The sequence below is a fragment of the Suncus etruscus genome, chromosome 15, assembly GCF_024139225.1.
Source record: "Suncus etruscus isolate mSunEtr1 chromosome 15, mSunEtr1.pri.cur, whole genome shotgun sequence".
NCBI classification, from domain to species: domain Eukaryota; kingdom Metazoa; phylum Chordata; class Mammalia; order Eulipotyphla; family Soricidae; genus Suncus; species Suncus etruscus.
This window is the reverse complement of record NC_064862.1, coordinates 72,591,921-72,612,068: the sequence shown is the minus strand read 5'-3', so window position 1 is coordinate 72,612,068 and position 20,148 is coordinate 72,591,921. Positions and strand designations below refer to the sequence as shown.

Genomic DNA, 20,148 nt, shown 5'->3' with positions numbered 1-20,148 from the left:
ACCTTCTGCATGAAAGGCAAACGCCCTACCCCCATGCCATCTCTCCAGCCCCTGTGCTGTTATTTCTTCTCCTCAGAAATGTGGAACCCTAGGAGCTGGCAACTGCTCTTCAGCTAAGTCTTCAGACTTTTGGCCACTGTGCTAGGGATGACACAGGAAATACAATGAAAACAAAATTATTTGGGGGAGTTCTAGAGAAATATTACAGCAGGGAGGGCATTAATTAGCCTTGTCTGCAACTGACCCAGGTTCAAGCTCTGACATCCAATGATTCCCTGAGCCAGGAGCAATTCCTGAGCACTGCCAGGTGTAGCTAAAAACAACAAAGGGGCCGGGGAGATAGCACAGCATTAGGGTATTTGCCTTGCATTCAGCCGACTGAAGACGGACCTGGGATCCATTCCTGGCATCCCATATGATCCCCAGAGCCTTTCAGGAACAATTTCTGAGCACAGAGCCAGGAGTAACCCCTGTGCGCCGCCTGGTGTGACCCCCTAACAGCAGCAGCAGCAGCAACAACAACAACAACAAAATTGCTTTTCGGGGAGAGGTTTGGGCCACACCCCAATAGTATTCAAGGACACCGAATATAATTCCTGGGATCAAGTCAAGGTCAGCTTTGTGCAAGCCAACTGCCTCACCTGTTGTAATATCTGTTCCAAAAACAAAACAAAATTCTTCCTTCAATCACACTCCTGGCCTTGCTGTGGAGAGGGGGGACTCAAACTTGGGACCCCATCTCCCCAGCTTATACCTTTGCTTGGGTTATTTATTTAGTAGAGTCTGGGGACCTCACACATGCCAGGCTAGTTAGAGCTATATCCTGAGTCCTAAGGAAAAAAACCATTTTTTTATTTTCCATTTGCTTATTCTTGGGGTCACAAACCATAGACCTGGTGGCTTTTCCCCTCTTTGCTCAGGATCCACCCTGGTGGTGCTCAGGGGACTGTGTGTCACAAGAGAACCAACTGGCCCCAAATTATTTTCTTTTTGTCTTTTTTTTTTTTTTGTGGGGGGGAAACATGTTTGAAAGTGCTCAGGGCTTTATTCCTATTCAGCACTCAGGAATCACTTCTAGTAGTGCTTAGGAGACCATATGGGGGTTCTGGGGATCAAACCCAGGTGACCTTGTCAAGGTCAGCGCACTCCCAACTATACTATTGCTCTGGCAAATCTCAGGTATCTTTCTTTTTTTTTTGGTTTTGGTTTTTGGGCCACACCTGGTGACACTCGGGGGTTACTCCTGGCTATGCGCTCAGAAATCTCCCCTGGCTTGGGGGAACCATATGAGACACCGAGGATCAAACCATGGTTCGTCCTGGGTCAGCCATGTGCAAGGCAAATGCCCTACCATTGCGTCACCACTCTGGCCCCTGTGATACTGTTCTTGAATTACCTGGCAGATGGAACCTGTAGACTCTACAGTGTAGAGCAACTGCTCCAGAGAAGCTCTTTGAAGAAAAAGCTTCAGAGACACCGCTCCAGAGATAGGAAGGACAGCACAAAGAAGGATGCCATCTTCCCATGATTAGTGGCTACTCTTAGGCTTGTCTCGGGGTTGTCCCTCCTCCCTCACAGAGAGCTCACAGAGGGTTCAGGGAGAGATTACTTATCAACCTTATAGGCCACTTCTATGGCCTACTATGATCTCCCGAGACATTCCCAAGCCCCAATGTTTATGCTTATCTTCTTCCAGAAGCCTCACTTCCTCCTGACTATGCTTCTGTTATGTCCCTGGCCCTGCCACCCTGCACGTATCCCAGTTCCTTTTGCCCCATATAAGTGCTGTTGGAACGAAATAAAGTGTTTTGGGTCATCAGCCGGGGAGCTGTTCTTCCCCAGTCATCTGCTGGGGGGAATGCTCTCAGTCTTGAACACATCGGAAGAATGGAATTTGGCCATTGCTGGCTGACTGAGTCAACATAAGAGGTACTTTCTGGGTGGCTAGAGTGATAGCACAGCGGTAAGGCGTTTGCCTTGCACGTGGCTAACACAGGATGGACCCCAGTTCAAATCCCCTAATCCCATATGGTTCCTGAGCCTGCCAGGAGTGATTTCTGAGCACAGAGCCAGGAGTAACCCCTGAGCGCCACAGGGTGTGACTTGAAAACAAAACAAAAAAAAGAACTTTCTGCGTGTCTTCTCTTTTCTTCATGCCTGCCCTGAGACCTTAGTGTTTGAGGGGGAGGAGACTCGCCCCATCACTCCAGCAATGTAGGGGACCCAGCAATGGGGTCATGCCCAGCAAGAGGAAGGCACAGATGCTGGGGACGGAACAAGAACCCCAGAGCACATGCTGCAACCCATAGAGCCATCTCTTAGTCCCCCATTTCGGTTCTTCGCATCCCAGGCTTAGAATGCTCTTCCCAGATATCCACTCCAATTGCTTCTTTGCATATCTGCTCCCATCCTTTATTTTGGGGGGTGGACTATGCCCAACAGTGCTCAGGACTTACTATTGGCTCTGTACTCAGGGATCACTCCTGAGGGTACTCAGCAAACATCTAGAGTGCTAGCGATCAAATCTGAGTCCACCATGTGCAAGGCAAGTGCAAGGCCCTCCCCACTGTAATACTCCCTGGCCCCTGCTACCCCCAGTGACTCATTGAAGCTCCTCTGCCTCCAATTATTCATTTTACTTCCTGTCTCTACCCCGTCCCACTTCCCTTGCCCAGAATAAACAGGGAACTGGGAACTGGAACCTGGGGTGTGGGGGCAGAGCTACTGCACAGCAGGTAGGGTATTTGCCTTGCACGTGTCCGACCTGGGTTCAATTCCCGGCATCCCATATGATCCACTGAGCCTGCCAGGAGTGATACTTGAGTGCAGAGCTAGGAGTAACCCCCGAGTACAGCCAAGTGTGACCCAAACAAGAAAAAACATGTCTGGTGGATTTTGTTTGTTTGTTTTTGTTTTGTTTTATTTTGGAGCCACACCCAGAGATGCTCAGGAGTTACTCCTGGTTCTGTGTTCAGAAATCACTCCTGGCTGGGGGGCTGTATAGGATGTCAGGAATTACAAATCTGTGTCTGGGGGCCGGTGAGGTGGCGCTAGAGGTAAGGTGTCTGCCTTGCAAGCGCTAGCCAAGGAAGGACCGCAGTTCGATCCCCCGGCGTCCCATATGGTCCACCCAAGCCAGGGGCAATCTCTGGGCACTTAGCCAGTAGTAACCCCTGAGCGTCAAACGGGTGTGGCCCAAAAAACAAAAACAAAAACAAAATAAAACAAATCTGTGCCTGTCCTGGGTCAGCCTCATGCAAGGCAAACACCTTACTGCTGTGCTACCACTCCAGCCCCTGGTGGATGTTTTGTTGGTGAATGTACTGGATGCATTAGAATGTGTTTCAATTAGAATATACATATACGGTTCCATGAAGATATGTTTCCCATCCCAAAAAAACAAAAACATTTATTCAAAAAGATAAGGGGGGTGCCTGTGTCCCTTGCAATGCTATGTATCCCTCAGCAGAAAAACCCTGCTCCCCACAACCTCCCTTGAGGGGCCAGAAATAATGTCCAGCCTGGCTTCGGTCACATGGAACACTGATTCCTCAGTTTCTGAGCAGTACTGAAGGGATGATGAGGTCAATTGCCCTTTCCCTTCCTCAATCCTCTGCCGCTGCGCTCATACATAATCATGCTGAAGCTGATATTTTAAGAACTGGAAATGCTGAAGAACTTGGCATTCTAGTGTCTAACAGGAACTTCATGATTCTAAATTAAAATGTGGAATTAATTAAGTGAAGCTGGTGATTTGGGTGGACATCTTGCTGAATCTAAAATAGTGTTAGGGGTAGCTCAGAGAACTACTCAACTGTTCAACCATTGCAAATGTTAGCGATGAGACAGCTATAGTTAAGTCTTTAGCAAGTTTGTCAGTGAACAGAGACACTTAAAAAAAGGAAGTAAAATAGATTAAGTTTGTACATGGAGTCAGAAAGGCCATTTCATTATAATTATCTTAAAAAGACATTTGAGGGGCTGGAGAGATTGCATGTGGAAGGATGGTGGTTGAAATCCCCGGCATCCCATATCATCCCCCGATCCTGCCAGGAGCGATTTCTGAGTGTAGAGCCAGGAGTAACCCCTGAGCGCTGCTGGGTGTGACCCAAAAACCAAAAAAATTAAAAAAAAAAAAAGACATTTGAAGGTCAGAGTGATAGTGACAAGCAGGGATAGTGTTTGTCTTGCATGTGGCCAACCTAAATTCAAAGCTCAGCATTGGAAACAGTCAGGAATGATCTCTGGGTGCAGAGCCAGGAGTAACCCCTGAGCACTACAGGATGCAGCCCTCCTAAAATAAATATATGAAACACTGGGGCAGGAGTGGTAGCACAGTGGTAGGGAGTTTGCCTTGCATGCGGCTGACCCAGGATAGATACAGGTTGAATCCTGGCATCCAATATATTTTCCCGAGCCTGCCCGGAGCAATTTCTGAGTGCAGAGCCAGGAGTAACCCCTGAGTACACTGGGTGTGGCCCCCAAAAAACTAAAAACAATAAATACAGGGGCAGAGAGATAGCATAGTGATAGGGTGTTTGCTTTGTACTCAGCTGATCCAGGACGAATGGTTGTTCAAATCTGGGCATTCCATATGGTCCCCCATGCCTGTCAGGAGGGATTTCTGAGTACAGAGCCAGGAGTAACCCCTGAGCACTTCCGGGTGTGACCCAAAAACAAACAAATATATATGTATGTATGTATGTATGTATATATATGTATATATATCCACAACCCCAGATGACACAGGGTTCCCTCTGTTCTCTCCTGTCAATGCTCACCCTTGGTAGACTGAAAACTGCTCCCCAGTCTTCCTAGCCTCTTTATGAGGGGGAGCAGACTTACCCCACATCCCTACAGGGAACATGAACTCTGGACTGTGTGGCTCACCCCACAGCAGAGCCCAGAGCCTGATCTTTAGGCTGCTGGATTGTTCAGTTTGTTTATTTATTGGAGCTCTCTTTTCTTCCTGTTCTCAGGGAACATATCTATCTATCTATCTATCTATCTATCTATCTATCTATCTATCTATCTATCTATCTATCTATCTACCTACCTATCTATCTACCTACCTACCTATCTACCTACCTACCTACCTACCTACTTATCTATCTATCTATCTATCTATCTATCATCTATCTATCTATCTATCTATCTATCTATCTATCTATCTATCTATCATCTATCTACCTAGGGTCTGCATGACCCACAGCAACAGTCTGTCCTGACTAGCTAAGGCAGTCTGAGTCTGTCTGTCTGTCTGTCTATCCATTTATAAATCCATCTATCATCCATCCATCCATTCATTCATCTATCTACCTATCATCTACCTATCTATCTATCTATCTATCTATCTATCTATCTATCTATCTATCCACCAATCCATATATCTGTGAGATGAGACTAACTGCCCTAAACAAAGGTGTTCCCCTCACTTCCTTTTTCCCAACCTCTTCCTTTGGTATGTAAAAGCCCACCTGAATTGCAGAATACCCCTCCTGGTATTGGGAATTGGTTTGAATAAAGAGAGCAGTTCTGGCTTTGAGGAAGAGAGAGCATATGAGAGAGAGAGGTCATGAGGCAAAAAACAGATTGACTTTGATAAATCTTGTCCTCACTGGCTTGGTATTATTTCTCCACCACTATCCTGCTTCATCAGACCTGTCCACCTAAGGCAGGAGTCTCAAACTCAATTTACCTGGGGGCCAGAGGAGGCAAAGTTAGGGTGAGGCTGGGCCGCATAAGCGATTTCACTTACCGAATATTCGCAATAAAAAATCGCATTAGTAAGACAAAAATCGCAAAAAATTGCATTAAACATTCGCATACCCCGAACAGAACTGCTCAGGGTATGCGAATGTTTAATGCGATTTTTTTCTTACTAATACGATTTTTATTGCGCTTATTCGGTAAGCGAATAATCACGAATACTGTGATATTTGAAGGCCGGCCGGGCCACAAAATGTTGTACGGAGGGCCTCAAATAGCCCGAGGGCTGCGAGTTTGAGACCCCTGACCTAAGGGGTTAGAAATACGATGCCAGGGGCCAGAGAGACAGCATGGAGGCAAGGTGTTTGCCTTGCATGCAGAAGGACAATGGTTCGAATCCCGGCATCCCATATGGTCCCTCGAGCCTGCCAGGAGCGATTTCTGAGCATAGAGCCAGGAGTAGCCCCTGAGTGCTGCCGGGTGTGACCCAAAAATCAAAACAAAACAAAAAAACTAAAAAAAAAAAAAAAAAGAAAAACCTGAAAAACAATGCCAGGGGCTGGAGCAGTGGTGCAGCAGTAAGGCATTTGCCTTGCATGCGGCTGACCTAAGACAAGAGGACAAACTGCGGTTCAATCCCCCAGCATCTCATATGGTCCCTCAAGCCAGGAGTGATTTCTAAGTGCATAGCCAGGACTAACCCAGGAGTAACCCAGGAGTAACCTGTCACCGGATGTGCCCAAAAGAAAATAAGAAACAAGGCAGGCCAGAGCAATAGTACAGCTGAATGGATGCCTGCTTTGCATGTGGTTCCTTGAACCTATCAGGAGCGATCCCTGAGTGGAGAGCCAGGAATGATCCCTGAGCACTGCTGGGTGAGTATGGCCCCCAAAATAAAACAATACAAAAACAAAAACAAAAAATCTGCAGCTGGATTCCACTTGCTCTCTAGCATGAAAAATGTCCCCTGATTTCTTGGGAGCCGTGAACTCAGGCTGGAGTAAGGAATTTCTCTTTGCAGAAAGTCCAGCTTAAACTCTATCACCCAGGTCTTTCCAGAACATCATCTTCCCTCACAGAGTTTCAGAATTTCAGGAGGAAATGAATAGTATAGTAGAACAAAGTTATTTGGAAAATAAGGAAAGACAGAGACAAAGAGAGTTAGAGAGAGAGAGAGATAGAGTCCAAGTGAAAGAGACTGACTGAGAAAGAGAGTAAGAGAGTGTGAGAGAATGAGAGACAGAGAAAGTGAGAGTGAGAGAGACGAAGAGAGAGGGAAGTGAAAAAAAAAAAGCAAAGTGCACGAAAGTGTTTTCTGCTCAAAAAAAAATTTTTTTTGGGGCCGGAGAGATAGCATGGAGGTAAGGTGTTTGCCTTTCATGCAGAAGGTCATCGGTTCGAATCCCGGCGTCCCATATGGTCCCCTGTGCCTGCCAGGAGCAATTTCTGAGCATGGAGCCAGGAGTAACCCCTGAGCACTGCCGGGTGTGACCCAAAAACCACAAAAAAAAAAAAATTTTTTTTTGCTTTTTGGGCCACATCTGGTGATGCTCAGGGGTTACTCCTGGCTATGTGCTCAGAAATAACTCCTGGCTTGGGGGACTATATGGGATGCTGGGGGATCGAACCGCTGTCCATCCTAGGTCAGCGCATGCAAAGCAAACGCCCTACTGCTTGCGCCACCGCTCCGACCCCTGCTCAAAATTTCTTATGACAACAAAAAAAGCAAAGTGCACATTGCAAGTAGATGCAGGTCCTTTCCTTAGACTGGACAAACACCCTAAAATGACAAAATGCACATCTCAGGGAGAAATGCAGGCATTTGTACACATTTTCTTCTGTCAAGTTTGTCTTTATACAAGGTTTTCCAAACTGGCCCCCAAAGCCCGTTGCTAGGGTGGTTGCTAAGCTGAGCTTGGAGCAGTTTCTGGCCTTTGGATATTCTTAGCTTGGCCTTTGTTCCAGAGGGGCCCTTCCCCTCCCAGCCATACTCTGGGCCCTGAATTCTGCCACTGACAGGTTTTCGGGACTCCTCACACTGATCCTGTGTCTTCTGATTTAGGACCCAGACTTCACTACCAGCTCCACTCATCTCTCTGCAGGCAGTGCAAGGCACCTTGTGAGGTGTCCCCAAGACAACTTCTCCCAGTGGGGTATGAGGGCTAGAGAGAGGGCACAGTGAGTAGGACGCTTGCCATGCACATAGCCAAGCCAAGTTTGACCCCTGGCACCCCATAGGGTTTCCTGAGCCCCACCAGGAATAATCTCTGAGTGCATACCCAGGAGTAGTAAACACTGGGTATCTCTGTAATGGCTCAAAATCCAAATTTGTTTGTTTGTTTGTTTTTGGGTCACACCCAGTGGCCGTGGCGCTCAGGGTACTCCTGGTTCTGTGCTCAGAAATCACCCCTGGCAGGCACAGAGGACCAGGATTCAAACCACCTTCAGTCCTGAATTGGCTACATGCCCCCAAATCTCTCCAGCCCCCAAATCAAAAAAATTAAAAAGTGATTTAGGCATGAGAGATGAGAGTAGACAGATGCTGAGGATCAGCCTGATGAACTGGGTTGAAGCAGGGATGCCACAGAGGATCAAGGAGGTGAGAGAAATAAAAGACCCCAGGGCCAGAGGGATAGCACAGCAGTAGGGCGCTTGCTTTGCACATGGCTGACGCAGTACGGACTGCGGTTTGATCCCCGGCATCCCATATGGTCCCTCAAGCCAGGAGCAATTTCTGAGTGCGTAGCTAGGAATAACCCCTGAGTGTCACCAGGTGTGGCCCCAAAACCAAAATAAATAAATAAAGACCCCTTAATGCCTTCCACATTTTACATTTATCGTTTAGAATTTGTAATCCTCAATGAGAAAAACATTGTCCTAACTCCCTTTTTTGTTTTGTTTTAGTTTTTTAGGTCACACTCCTGGCTCGGGGGGCCATATGGGATGCCGGGATTTGAACCACTGTCCTTCTACATGAAAGGCAAACACCTTATCTCCATGCTATCTCTTTCGCCCTGTCCTAACTCTTAATCTTCGCTGGTCAGACTCTTTCTTACACATGCATTGGCCTTGCTATATCAGGACAAACATCTCTCTTTTTTTTTCTTTTGGCTTTTGGGTCACACCCGGCAGTGCTCAGGGGTTACTCCTGGCTCCATGCTCAGAAAATCGCCCCTGGCAGGCTCAGGACCATGTGGGATTCGGGGATTCAAACCACGTCCTTCCGCATGAAAGGCAAACACCTTACCTCATGCTATCTTTCCGGCCCTAAACATCTCTCTTTCTTTGAAGTTAAATCAGGTTTTATTAGGAGGTTATGAGGAAGGGGAGGGAGAGGTGAGACTGGCTACAACCCTAAACAAAGTTGTTTCCCCAACTTCCTCTTCCTGGTACCTCTTCCTTTGATATGTAAAAAACAACTGGATAGTTAACTTTTGATTCTTACTTGAACTTCCTCCCACTGGTATTGGGAGTTGGTTTGAATAAAGAAAGAAGGTCTGACTTTGGGCTTGGGGAGAAGCAGCGCGAGGCAGAAAGGCCTTCAAGTAAAAAGCAGACTGACTCTGATGACTCTTTCCTAACTGCTTAGAATTATTTCTTTGCCGCTACCCTGCTTCATCAGATCCGTCGCCTAAGGGGTTAGAAACACGGTGCCTGGGGCAGTCTCACCACTAACGGATTCTTATTTTACAGGAGAGGATAAGAAAGGAAGAATGTAATGAGCTCAGGGCTTCTCCAAATGCTGAGGGAGCCCGGGACACCTCCCAACATGAAAGCAGAAAAGTCAAGAGGGGAGTTGCAAAAAAAAAAAAAAAAGAGGGGAATTGCAGGCACATGTGCTCCGGCACCATGGACCCAGGCAAAACATGTGTAGGAACAAACATATTTTTCTTTTGGGGGGAGGAGGGTTTGGGTTACCCCCAGCAGCGCTCAGGGTTTACTCCTGGCTCTGGGCTCAAATTACCCCTGGCAGACTCTGGGCACCATATGGGATACTGAGGATCAAAGGTGGGTGGGCCACGTGCAAGGTAAATGCCTTCCCAGCTGTGCTATCGCTCTGCCCCCCCAAAACCTCATTAATGTTTGTCTTGCACGTGGCCCACCCAGGTTTGATCCCCAGAATTTCATATGGTGCCTGTAGCCTGCCAGGAATAATTTGAGCTCAGAGCCAGGAGTAAACCCTGAGCGCCACAGGGTGTGGCCTAAAAAACAACAACAAAAAGAGTTTATTTCCCTTTTCATCTGGGACAAAGAGCAAAGGCAGAGCAGATTCATACAAACCTCTCCACTGCTTCTCACATGGGTGCTGGTGTCCAGATATCAGGGTGGTGCTACTCTGCCAGGCTTAACCCTTTTTTTCTCAATACACAGTGAGGGCACTTGGTCTTAATGTGTTGCCTGAGTACTGGTGTCTGGCACATGTCTTCCATATCTCCTCTTCCCCCCCCCAACCTAATTTTTATTATAACACCATGATTTACCAAGTTGCTTATAATAGAGTCATTTCAGACATTAAATGTTCAGACATCAACCCTTCCATCAGTGGGACCTTCTCTCCATCAATGTCCCCACTCTCCCACCTACCACCCTAGCCTGTTCCCCAGCAGGTACAAACTAATTTACTTCCTATTGTTTGTTATAGGCCAGTGGAATTATCAAAGCTTGGATCAACAAGGGTCATTCTGAAAGGACTGTTCTATCCATGGTGTCCCTAAAGTCATTGTCTGAGGATTTACTGGGCTGTGACTGACACTACTTGCGCTTCTGAGTTACTATTTTGTTTGTTTGTTTGTTTGGTTGGTTTGTTTTTGTTTTTTGGGCCAGACCTCTCAGCACTCAGGGGCTACTCCTGGCTCTGCATGCAGAAATCGCTCCTGGCAGGCTTGGGGACCATATGAGATGCTGGGGATCAAACCCAGGTCCGCCCCTGGTTGGCAGCAGCATGCAAGGCAAACACCCTACTGCTGTGCTATCACTCCGGCCCCTGAGCTACTGTTTAGTCTCATTGAGATCTGTAGATTCCTTTGAAACTTTCCCATCAGATTTTCTGTGATCCTGCTGGGTAGACACTACTAGGAACTATTAAGGTGTTGGACTGGAGAGATAGTACAGGAGTAGAGGTTTGCCTTGCATGCGGTCTATAGGGGAGGGACCTGGTTCGGTTCCCAGTGTTTCATATGGTCCCTCAGCCTGCCAGGGGATATTTCTGAGAGCCAGGAGTAAACCGTGGGCATGCCTGGGTGTGGCCCAGCAACCAACCAACCAACCAACCAATCAATCAATCAATAAAGTCTAAAAACATTGAGGTGTCATGGGGTTGCACAGAGCCAGTGAGGCCTAGTATTTATAGAACTGAAAGGAATTTGGTAGCTTGAAAGTTTGATAAAGTGAAGTTGCAGAGTTGGGACATTTCTGTTGGAAGGTATGGGAGCAGGGAGTTGGGCTGGGCTGCTATAGTTCTACCCCCCCCCCCCACCTCATTCTGAGAAGGCCCAAGAGGAATCTGTCTGGACAGGACTACCTTGGAAGACTCAGTGTCCATCATTTATTTTTGGGGGGGCTTGGTAGAGGAAAAGAAGATGAGTCTTTTTTCTGCCATGAAGATAGTGAAGGTGGGTGAGCTGCTGAGTTCCCTGATTATTGGTTTACTGGTCCTATTAGCCTAGTCAATACTCCACTCCAGGGTGTGATCTGGTGATGGAATATTGGATTATTCCCTGCTGGTATTTCTCTCCCACCCTAGGGTGGGACCTGATTCTTGTCAATAGAAGCAAGGGTCTGATGAAGGCAGGAGCTGTTTCTTTGGTTTTCCACTGAGTTGCATTCATTCTTTGCAGTCAAAAGCTTGGGTGGTTGAATTCCTTGCTAGAATGCTGGATTTCCTGAACCCGTTCTTGTACCTTTCCACTGTGTGTATTATTTCCTGCATCAATGTTTGCTTCCAGACCTGCATCTCACCAGATCCTTGTTTTGGAGGCCTGGGTTCCAATAGCACCTGATGGTGAGGTTGGTACAAGGAGACTTAGTTCAAACCCACTTCACAAGGAAAGACTAGAGTTTCTCTCTCTCTCTCTCTCTCTCTCTCTCTCTCTCTCTCTCTCTGTCTCTGTCTCTCTCTCTGTCTGTCTCTGTCTCTGTCTCTGTCTCTCTCTCTCTCTCTCTCTCTCTCTCTCTCTCTCTTTGGTTTTTGGGCTACCCCCCGGTGATGCTAAGGGGTTACTCCTGGCTATGCACTCAGAATTCGCTCCTGGCTAGGAGGAGCATATGGGACACCAGGGGATCGAACTGAGGTCCATTCTAGGTAAGCATGTGAAAGGCAAATACCTTACTGCTTGCGCCACTGCTCCGAGCCCCTTTATTCCTCTCCTGAGCCAAACATGTTCATGCCTTCATTCTTTAACTCTGATATGTATACTGGGAGGGGCTCTCTGCCTTTGGAGAAGCCCATGGTCTCTCGTCTCTCTCTCTCTCTCTCTCTCTCTCTCTCTCTCTCTCTCTCTCTCTCTCTCTCTCTCTCTCTCTCTCTCTCTCTCTCTCTCTCTCTGTTTTGGGCCATACCTGGTAGTGCTCAGTGGGTTACTCCTGACTAGCACTCAGGAATCACTCCTGGTGGGCTCGGGGTACCATATAGGATGGGATGCTGGGAATCAAACATGGATTGGCTGCATGCAAAGCAAACACCCTACTCATTGTGCAAAAGTAGGGCACTTACCTTGCATGCACAGCCAACCAGTATTTCACACACCTACCCCCCTATATAGTTCCCCAAGCCTGCCAGGAGTGATCTCTGAGTACAGGGTTAGGAGTAAGCTCTGAGTACCACAGGGTGTGACTCCACAACAGCAACAACAACAAAAAAGTGAGGATAGTCAGGGGGCGGTCCTCGATCCAGGTCAGATCAATGCATGGTGTGGGGTGTGTCTCCCAGATGCCCCTGTGCAGGGCAGAAGGTTCCATCAACTGCAGTGACCACAGATGCTGCTAGTCCTTGAATCCTGTCTCCACTGTCCAGTCCAACATTATCTAATAAAGTGCTCAGTGCACAGGAGCTGAGAGCCTGTGGCAGAAGTGGGGGGTTTGGACAAGGACCAGATACAATCTCAGCACTGTCGATGCTAAGATGGGGAAGCTGGGCTGAGCCCAGGCAATGCATTTCCGTGTCCATTCCCAGCACCACATAGTCCCCCCACAGAGCTCCAAGTAGCCCTAAGTGTGCTGGGTGTGTTCAAAAATCCAAAATTAAATAAAGCAAACACAGGGGAAGTCCAGGACACCTCTGGGGAGATGGGGTGCAGGTGGGCCTGGGGGCAGGACTCTGAGCCCAGGTCTGGAAGAAATTATCAAGGAAGGCTTCTGGGAGGAAGTGACTCAGAGCCAGATTAGTTCTGGGGTGACCCTGGGTTCCAGGAAGCAGGGAGCTGCAGACAAATTTATGCAGGACTTAGCCGGGAACTTCAAAGGCGAGTTCTGGACAGTACCTGGGGAAGGTCTGGTTTGAGGCTCCAGGAAAGGGCCCCCACAAACAGCGTCTCCCTAGAACTGAGACAAAGACTGTCCAGGTATAGGACCAGCAGATGGACAGTCAGGCCCTGCTCAAAAGTCTAAGTCCTCAACCAAAGAAGGTGGGCATGGATGAAGAACCCCTGCCCTGATTATGAAAATGGGGTGCTGGGCCCGGAGAGATAGCACAGCGGTGTTTGCCTTGCAAGCAGCCGATTCAGAACCTAAGGTGGTTGGTTCAAATCCCGGTGTCCCAATATGGTCCCCCATGCCTGCCAGGAGCTATTTCTGAGCAGATAGCCAGGAGTAACCCCTGAGCACCGCCGCATGTGCCCCCCCCAAAAAAACAAAAACAAAGAAAATGGGGTGTACCAGAAGGATCAGTGGGGGGTCCTGAGATCTCAAACCAGGCACGTGCCCTCCATGTGAGCCAGGGCAGGTGACAGCTGTGGGAGGGGCCCTAGTATTGTCTAGGAAGTCCCCACTTTGGACATCCCTTACTCAAACACCCTCCCTCTTCAGCACCCGCAAATATTTACATCCTGTTTGTGCCGGGGCCTCCCGGGGCCTCAATTGTCATGAATAAAATATGAGCTTCAAGGCCAAGCCAAGATGGGAAGAAACCCTGGCCAGCTGCTAGGGGATCGGAGGCAGTTTAGCATTTTGGTGGCTGTCGCCGCCCGCGCGCTATTTTGGTAGAAATTTGAACCAGCGGTTCCTGAGAGCGGTCGCAGGAGAGTTGGTCTGCAGGGTATTATTTGGGGGGACTTCTGAAAGCAAGTGAGAGCTCTGTGCCCCTCCAAGCTGCACACAGGGACTCCCCGGAACCCAGACATCGCCTGGTTTACCAGTCTGAGCTTGGTATGTTGTATGGGAGATGTCTAGACCAGAAACCGGGTCCCTGGAGGAGAACCAGTCTCAGTTCTCCTAAGAACCTCCCAGCACCCTGCAGGTTGCTCTACATACTTCCTGAGAGAGTTATTTCTGGGGTTCATTTTTTGTTTGGGGGCCACACTCAGCAGTGCTCAGGGCTTCCTGCAGGAAAGAACAGGACCAGCAGTGGGGCTGGATGGAGCACTAGAGGAGTCCCATGTTTTGAGACAGCGCCCCACCCACCTTTCCCTTATATTTGGGAGCAAGGTCCCAACAAAAGCCCAACTTCCCTCTTATTTTCAGAGATTTGAAGCCTCACTCAAGAATTCTTCATAGTCAGAGTGGCTGCTCTTGGAGCCATTTTCCCGGAGAAGCAAACAGGAAAGGGAACATCTGCGAATCTCAGAGGCTCAAGACAGAAGCAAGCTGCCCCAGATGTGCTTTCCAGGGGGCAGAGTGGGGAGTTGCTACCATCAGGCCCCCTCAACTCCTGGAAGCCTGTGGGAGATGAGCCCCACATTCTGTGGGTTTGTGCCAAGGTGGGGGCTTCCTGTTTGGGGCAGGCAAGTAGCTGGATCTCCTGGAGAAAGGGGGCACTCCCTCCCTCAGGGTGTCTCATTCCCCCCAGAAACAGACAAAATAAGGTCTTGACCCAAGTCCTACTATCAGCTGCAAGACCGTCTTCTTAGGGGAATGCTCATGGATCCCTGAAACAGCTATGGGTCAGACCCCAGGATGGACATCCCACAGGGCAGAGTAGCCTGAGTAGCCCTGAGCACTGCTGGGTGTGTCCCTCCACCTGTCTAAGCCAAGGGGTATCTCAGGGGCCCAGTGTCAGGTTCCTGGCCAGCCCAGAGAGGCCGGGTCTCTAAGATCGAAATGCTGGGGAGCCTCTCGCAGTGTCCCCCAGTACCACCTACAGACCACAGGCAGTGTGAATGGTAGAGAGAGCCAAGAGGAGTGTGTGCATTTGTGTTTGTGTTCGCATATGTGCATTTGTGTGTCTGTGCACAGGTGTGTATATGTGTGGGGGGTATTTTTATAGGTTTTATGTGTGTATATGTGGTATGTCTGTGTAGGGATGTGTGTTTGGGTGTGAACATATCTATTGTCTGTCTGAGTGTATATATATATATATATATATATATATATATATATATATATATCTGGGTGTCTGCGGTGTGTGTTTGTTGTGGATGCGTATGGGTGTGTCTTTGTATATGTCTGTGGGTATGTCTGTGTGTGAGTGTGTAAATGTGTGTCTCTATGGTGTGTCTGTGTGTACCCAATCTCCCTGTTAGGTGCGCTGTTGCTGCTGCTAGCATGATAGGGGTGGGGTGACCGATGCCTGTGACCTGTCAAACCTTTCTAAGCTGTCAGGCTGCTCTGAGGAGAGTCCTGGTTAGTGGGGGACACATGAAGCCAGCTTTCTCCTGCCTCCCTTTCTCAGTCTCCAAAGCTGGGCTTTAGACCCCCATTACAAAATGAACAATAGCACTGGGGGAAGGCGTTTGCCTTGCACATAGCCAACGTGGGTTCGATTCCTGGTAGCTTATATGGTCCCCTGAGCACTTCCAGGAGGGATTCCTAAATTCAAAGCCAGTAGTAACCCCAGAGCATCACCAGGTATAAATGGGCAAAATCCAAAGAGAGAGAGAGGATAGGATGTTAATATGTTAATGATACTTCAAAACACCATAATTCTCTCTTTCACATTTGTCATTTTTTTATTTGAGGGGTAAGGACACTCCCAGCAGTGCTCTGGGCTACTCCTGGCTCTGTGCTCAGGGATCATTCTCAGTGGTACTCAGGGTGGTACTATGACATGCCAGTGATGGAATCCAGGTTGTCTGTGTGCGACCTATCTACTGTCCTATCTACTGTCTTATCCCTCCAGCCCTCATACTTGTCATTTCAAGACAGAAGGAAAGGCTGAAGGTATCATCTAGGAGTAAGGCTGTGCCTCACATGCTAACCCCAGTTCAATCCTGACACACACACATGGCCATCTACCTGACCCTACCATGCCACCCCCTTATCTCAGCATAGAGTCTAAACCTGCTCCAACACTGCCTAGTGTGGTCTCCAAACTAAAAAAGTAAATAAATCAAAAGTAAGAAAATAAACATAAAGCCAGAACTCAGCTTTACTGAATTACCTTCCCCAAACCTTGCGCTGAAAAGAACCTGTATTTTATTCTCGCAGCCTTTTGGCAGGATAAAACATACATTGAGGGCCCGGAGAGATAGCACAGCGGTGTTTGCCTTGCAAACAGCTGATCCAGGACCAAAGGAGGTTGGTTCGAATCCCGGTGTCCCACATGGTCCCCCGTGCCTGCCAACAGCTATTTCTGAGCAGACAGCCAGGAGTAACCCCTGAGCAATGCCGGCTGTGGCCCAAAATCCAAAAAAAAAAACCAAAAAAACAAAACAAAAAAACCATATGTCAACATCCGCACAGACCATGTACCATTCATGTGAAAGGTGAAATGAGATCTTAGTTATCAACATTTTGAAATCAGGATTCATATCCGGCAAGTGCCAGCAGGATAAAGCATTCATTCATTTCATTTATCTATTTTTCTTTTTCTTAATTTTTTGTTCGTTTTTGGGCCACACCCAGTGGCACTCAGGAGTTACTCCTGGCTATGTGCGCAGAAATCGCTCCTGGTTTAGGAGACCATATGGAACACCGGAGATTGAACCCAGGATCCTGGGTCAGCTGCGTGCAAGACAAAAACTACCACTGTGCTATCGCTCCAAATCCTGTCTATCTTTCTTTTTTTTTTTGGTTTTTGGGCTACACCCAGTAACGCTCAGGGGTTACTCCTGGCTATGCGCTCAGAAGTTGCTCCTGGCTTGGGGGACCATACGGGACACCGGGGGATCAAACTGCGGTCCGTCCAAGGCTAGCACAGGCAAGGCAGGCACCTTACCTCTAGCGCCACCGCCCGGCCTCAAATCCTGTCTATCTTTCGATTTAGTTATACGTTCTTAGGCCACACCCGGTGGTGCTCTGGGCTTACTCCCGGCTCTGCACTCAGGAATCACTCCTAGTGTTGCTTGGGGAACTATATGGGATACTGGTGGTAAAGAGGGAGGCCTTGTGCCAGGCAAATGCTCTATCTTTGTACTTTTTCTATTGCTCCAACTGCGAGACAAGCCTTTAGAAATCCTTTTGCCGGGGCTGGAGAGATAGCACAGCGGTAGGGCGTTTGCCTTGCATGCAGCTGAACCATGTCAGATGGTGGTTCTAATCCTGGCATCCCTTATGATCCCTTGAGCCTGCCAGGAGCCAGCGATTTCTAAGTGCAGAGCCAGGAGTAACCCCTGAACACTGCCAGGTGTAACCCCAAAACAAAACAAAACAAACAAACAAACAAAAGAAATCCCTTTGCTGGGTCAGAGTGAGGGAGCACAAGAGGCATGACCTTGTCTTGCATCCCTCAACCCAGATTTGAACCTGTGCTCTGCATGAGATCCTGTAAACTCTTCTAGTGGTCATTCCTGAGCACGGAGTCAGGAATATCACCAACACTATAGAGTGGACCCCCAGCCCAATTAATTTAAAAAATAATAAAAGAAGAAGACAAACATCACCTGTAATGCATCATTCATTAACTTAGCTTTATCTGGTAAAAAGAGAAGCCGAGCTTGAGAAATAGCACAACTAAAAAAAAAAAAAAGAAGAAAAGAAAAAAAAAAAGAAATAGCACAGCTGTAGGGCATTTGCCATGCATGCGCCCAATCTGGGACAAACTCAGGTTTGATTCCTGGCATCCCATATGGTCCCCCAAGCCTGCCAGGAGCAATTTCTGAGTTCAGAGACAGGAGTAACCCCCCCCCAAAAAAAAGGGGAAGAACAGTGGGTGGGGTGTTTGCTTTGCATGTGGCTGACCCAGGTTCAATGCCTGGCATCTCATATGGTCTCTCTCTCTCTCTCTCTCTCTCTTATATTTTTATTTTATTTATTTATTTTTTTGTGTGTGTGGTTTTTGGGTCACACCCGGCAGTGCTCAGGGGTTACTCCTGGCTCCATGCTCAGAAATTGCTCCTGGCAGGCATGAGGGACCATATGGCACACCGGGATTCGAACTGATGACCTTCTGCATGAAAGGCAAATGCCTTACCTCCATGCTATCTCTCCGGCCCTCTTTTTTATTTTTTTAATATGGTCTCTTGAGCCTGCTAGGAGTAACTTTCTTTTTTTTTTTTTTTTTTTGGTTTTTGGGCCACACCCATTTGACACTCAGGGGTTACTCCTGGTTATGTGCTCAGAAATTGCTCCTGGCTTGGGGGACCATATGGGACACCGGGGGATCGAACCTCGGTCCATCCAAGGCTAGCGCAGGCAAGGCAGGCACCTTACCTTTAGCGCCACCGCCCGGCCCCTAGGAGTAACTTTTGATCACAGAGCTAGGAGTAAGCCCTGAGTATTGACCTCCCCTCGCCCCCCCCCCCAAATACAACGCAAACACACAAAAAGAAGCACGGCTGCAGAGATGATTTGGGGCAGCATGTTGGGGCTCTGCCTGTTTTCAGGTTGTGGCCTGCCCAGACAGCTTTGGGGGGTGACTGTCATTGTTGGCCCTGTTCTGGGCTGTGGTTCCTTGTTGTCATGGCAACGGGAACTCACCGATTTCAACACCAAGTGCTACTGCGTTTTGTTGTTAACTATTGAGAAATGTGTTAACAGGACTTTCAGGAGCAATTAGGGCCTTGATTGATGGTAACTTGCTGGAGACATTTTCTTCACAAAATCATTGCCCTATAAGGGAGGGGACTGTGTGTGTGTGCTTGAAAGACAGTGAATATGTGTGTGGCTGCTGTGGGGGGTTGTGTGTGTCTGTGCCTATGTGTGTGGCTTCATTTGAACAAAGAACCATTTGTGGTAGAAGCATATGAGATCTGAGTAGGCAATGGGGCGCTCGGGTGTGCCTGAAGCCCTGGATTCAATTCTCTGCTCTGTGGTGCCCTGAGCACTGCAAACCATCACTCTGGCTACCCCAGCTATTGGGAAGGGGTTCTGGTGGCCCCCATCAGAACTTTTTTTTGGTTTTTGGGCCACACCTGGTGGTGCTCGGGTTACGCTGTGCACTTAGAAATCACTTCTGGCAGACTTGGGGGACCATATGAAATGCTGTGGATCAAACCTGGGTCACCCAAGTTCAAGGCAAATGTAGAATTCAACCCAGGTTGCTTGCGTGTAAGGCAGTGCTTCTCAATTATTTTCTGTCATGCCCCCCTAGGAAGAAGAAAACATTATTCACACCCCCTGCGAGACTGTAAATAGTATCTTTATTTAAAAAATAAAACCTTGGGCGGGGCACGCGGCTCTTTCTTCCTTTCTGCGCTCGGAGCCCATCGTGGACTGCGCATCGGAGCCCATCGTGGACGCAGCAGTATGCGCCCGCCGCCATGCAGAACGACGCCGGCGAGTTCGTGGACCTGTACGTCCCGCGCAAGTGCTCCGCCAGCAACAGGATCATCGGCGCCAAGGACTACGCGTCCATCCAGATCAACGTGGCCGAGGTGGACAAGGTGACCGGCAGGTTCAACCGGCAGTTCAAGACCTACGCCATCTGCGGGGCCATCCGCAGGATGGGCGAGTCGGACGATTCCATCCTCAGACTGGCCAAATCTGATGGCATCGTGTCCAAGAACTTCTGAGGGAGTAGTGCAGAACCTCACAAATAAAAGGATGTTACCCTACCCCTAAAAAAAAAAATAAATAAAACCTTGGGCCCGGAGAGATAGCACAGCGGCGTTTGCCTTGCAAGCAGCTGATCCAGGACCAAAGGTGGTTGGTTCAAATCCCGGTGTACCATATGGTCCCCGTGCCTGCCAGGAGCTATTTCTGAGCAGACAGCCAGGAGTAATCCCTGAGCACTGCTGGGTGTGGCCCCAAAACCAAAAAAAAAAAAAAAAAAAAAAAAACCAAAAAAAAAAAACCCTTAACCTGCAAAACAAAACTATATAAAATAATTTGAGCTGATATTTTAATCAAAAGTGATGTCTGGATTAATGGCTACAATGAGCACGTTTTGCAATGCATAGCTTTTCGAAG

At 48.3% G+C, this 20,148-nt stretch overlaps 1 protein-coding gene across 1 annotated transcript; it reads left to right on the top strand.

Moving 5' to 3' along the window:
* Positions 1 to 19,465: 19,465 nt before the first annotated feature.
* LOC126031286 (40S ribosomal protein S21-like) lies at positions 19,466 to 19,787 on the top strand. The gene has a single exon (XM_049789584.1). The coding sequence runs from the start codon at positions 19,500 to 19,502 to the stop codon at positions 19,749 to 19,751; it is 252 nt and encodes an 83-aa protein (XP_049645541.1). The 5' UTR covers positions 19,466 to 19,499; the 3' UTR covers positions 19,752 to 19,787.
* The last annotated feature ends 361 nt before the right edge of the window (positions 19,788 to 20,148 follow it).

What these genes read in the sequence shown, in the direction of transcription:
- LOC126031286 (XM_049789584.1), top strand. Translation starts at nt 19,500, where the DNA reads ATGCAGAACGACGCCGGCGAGTTCGTGGACCTGTACGTCCCGCGCAAG.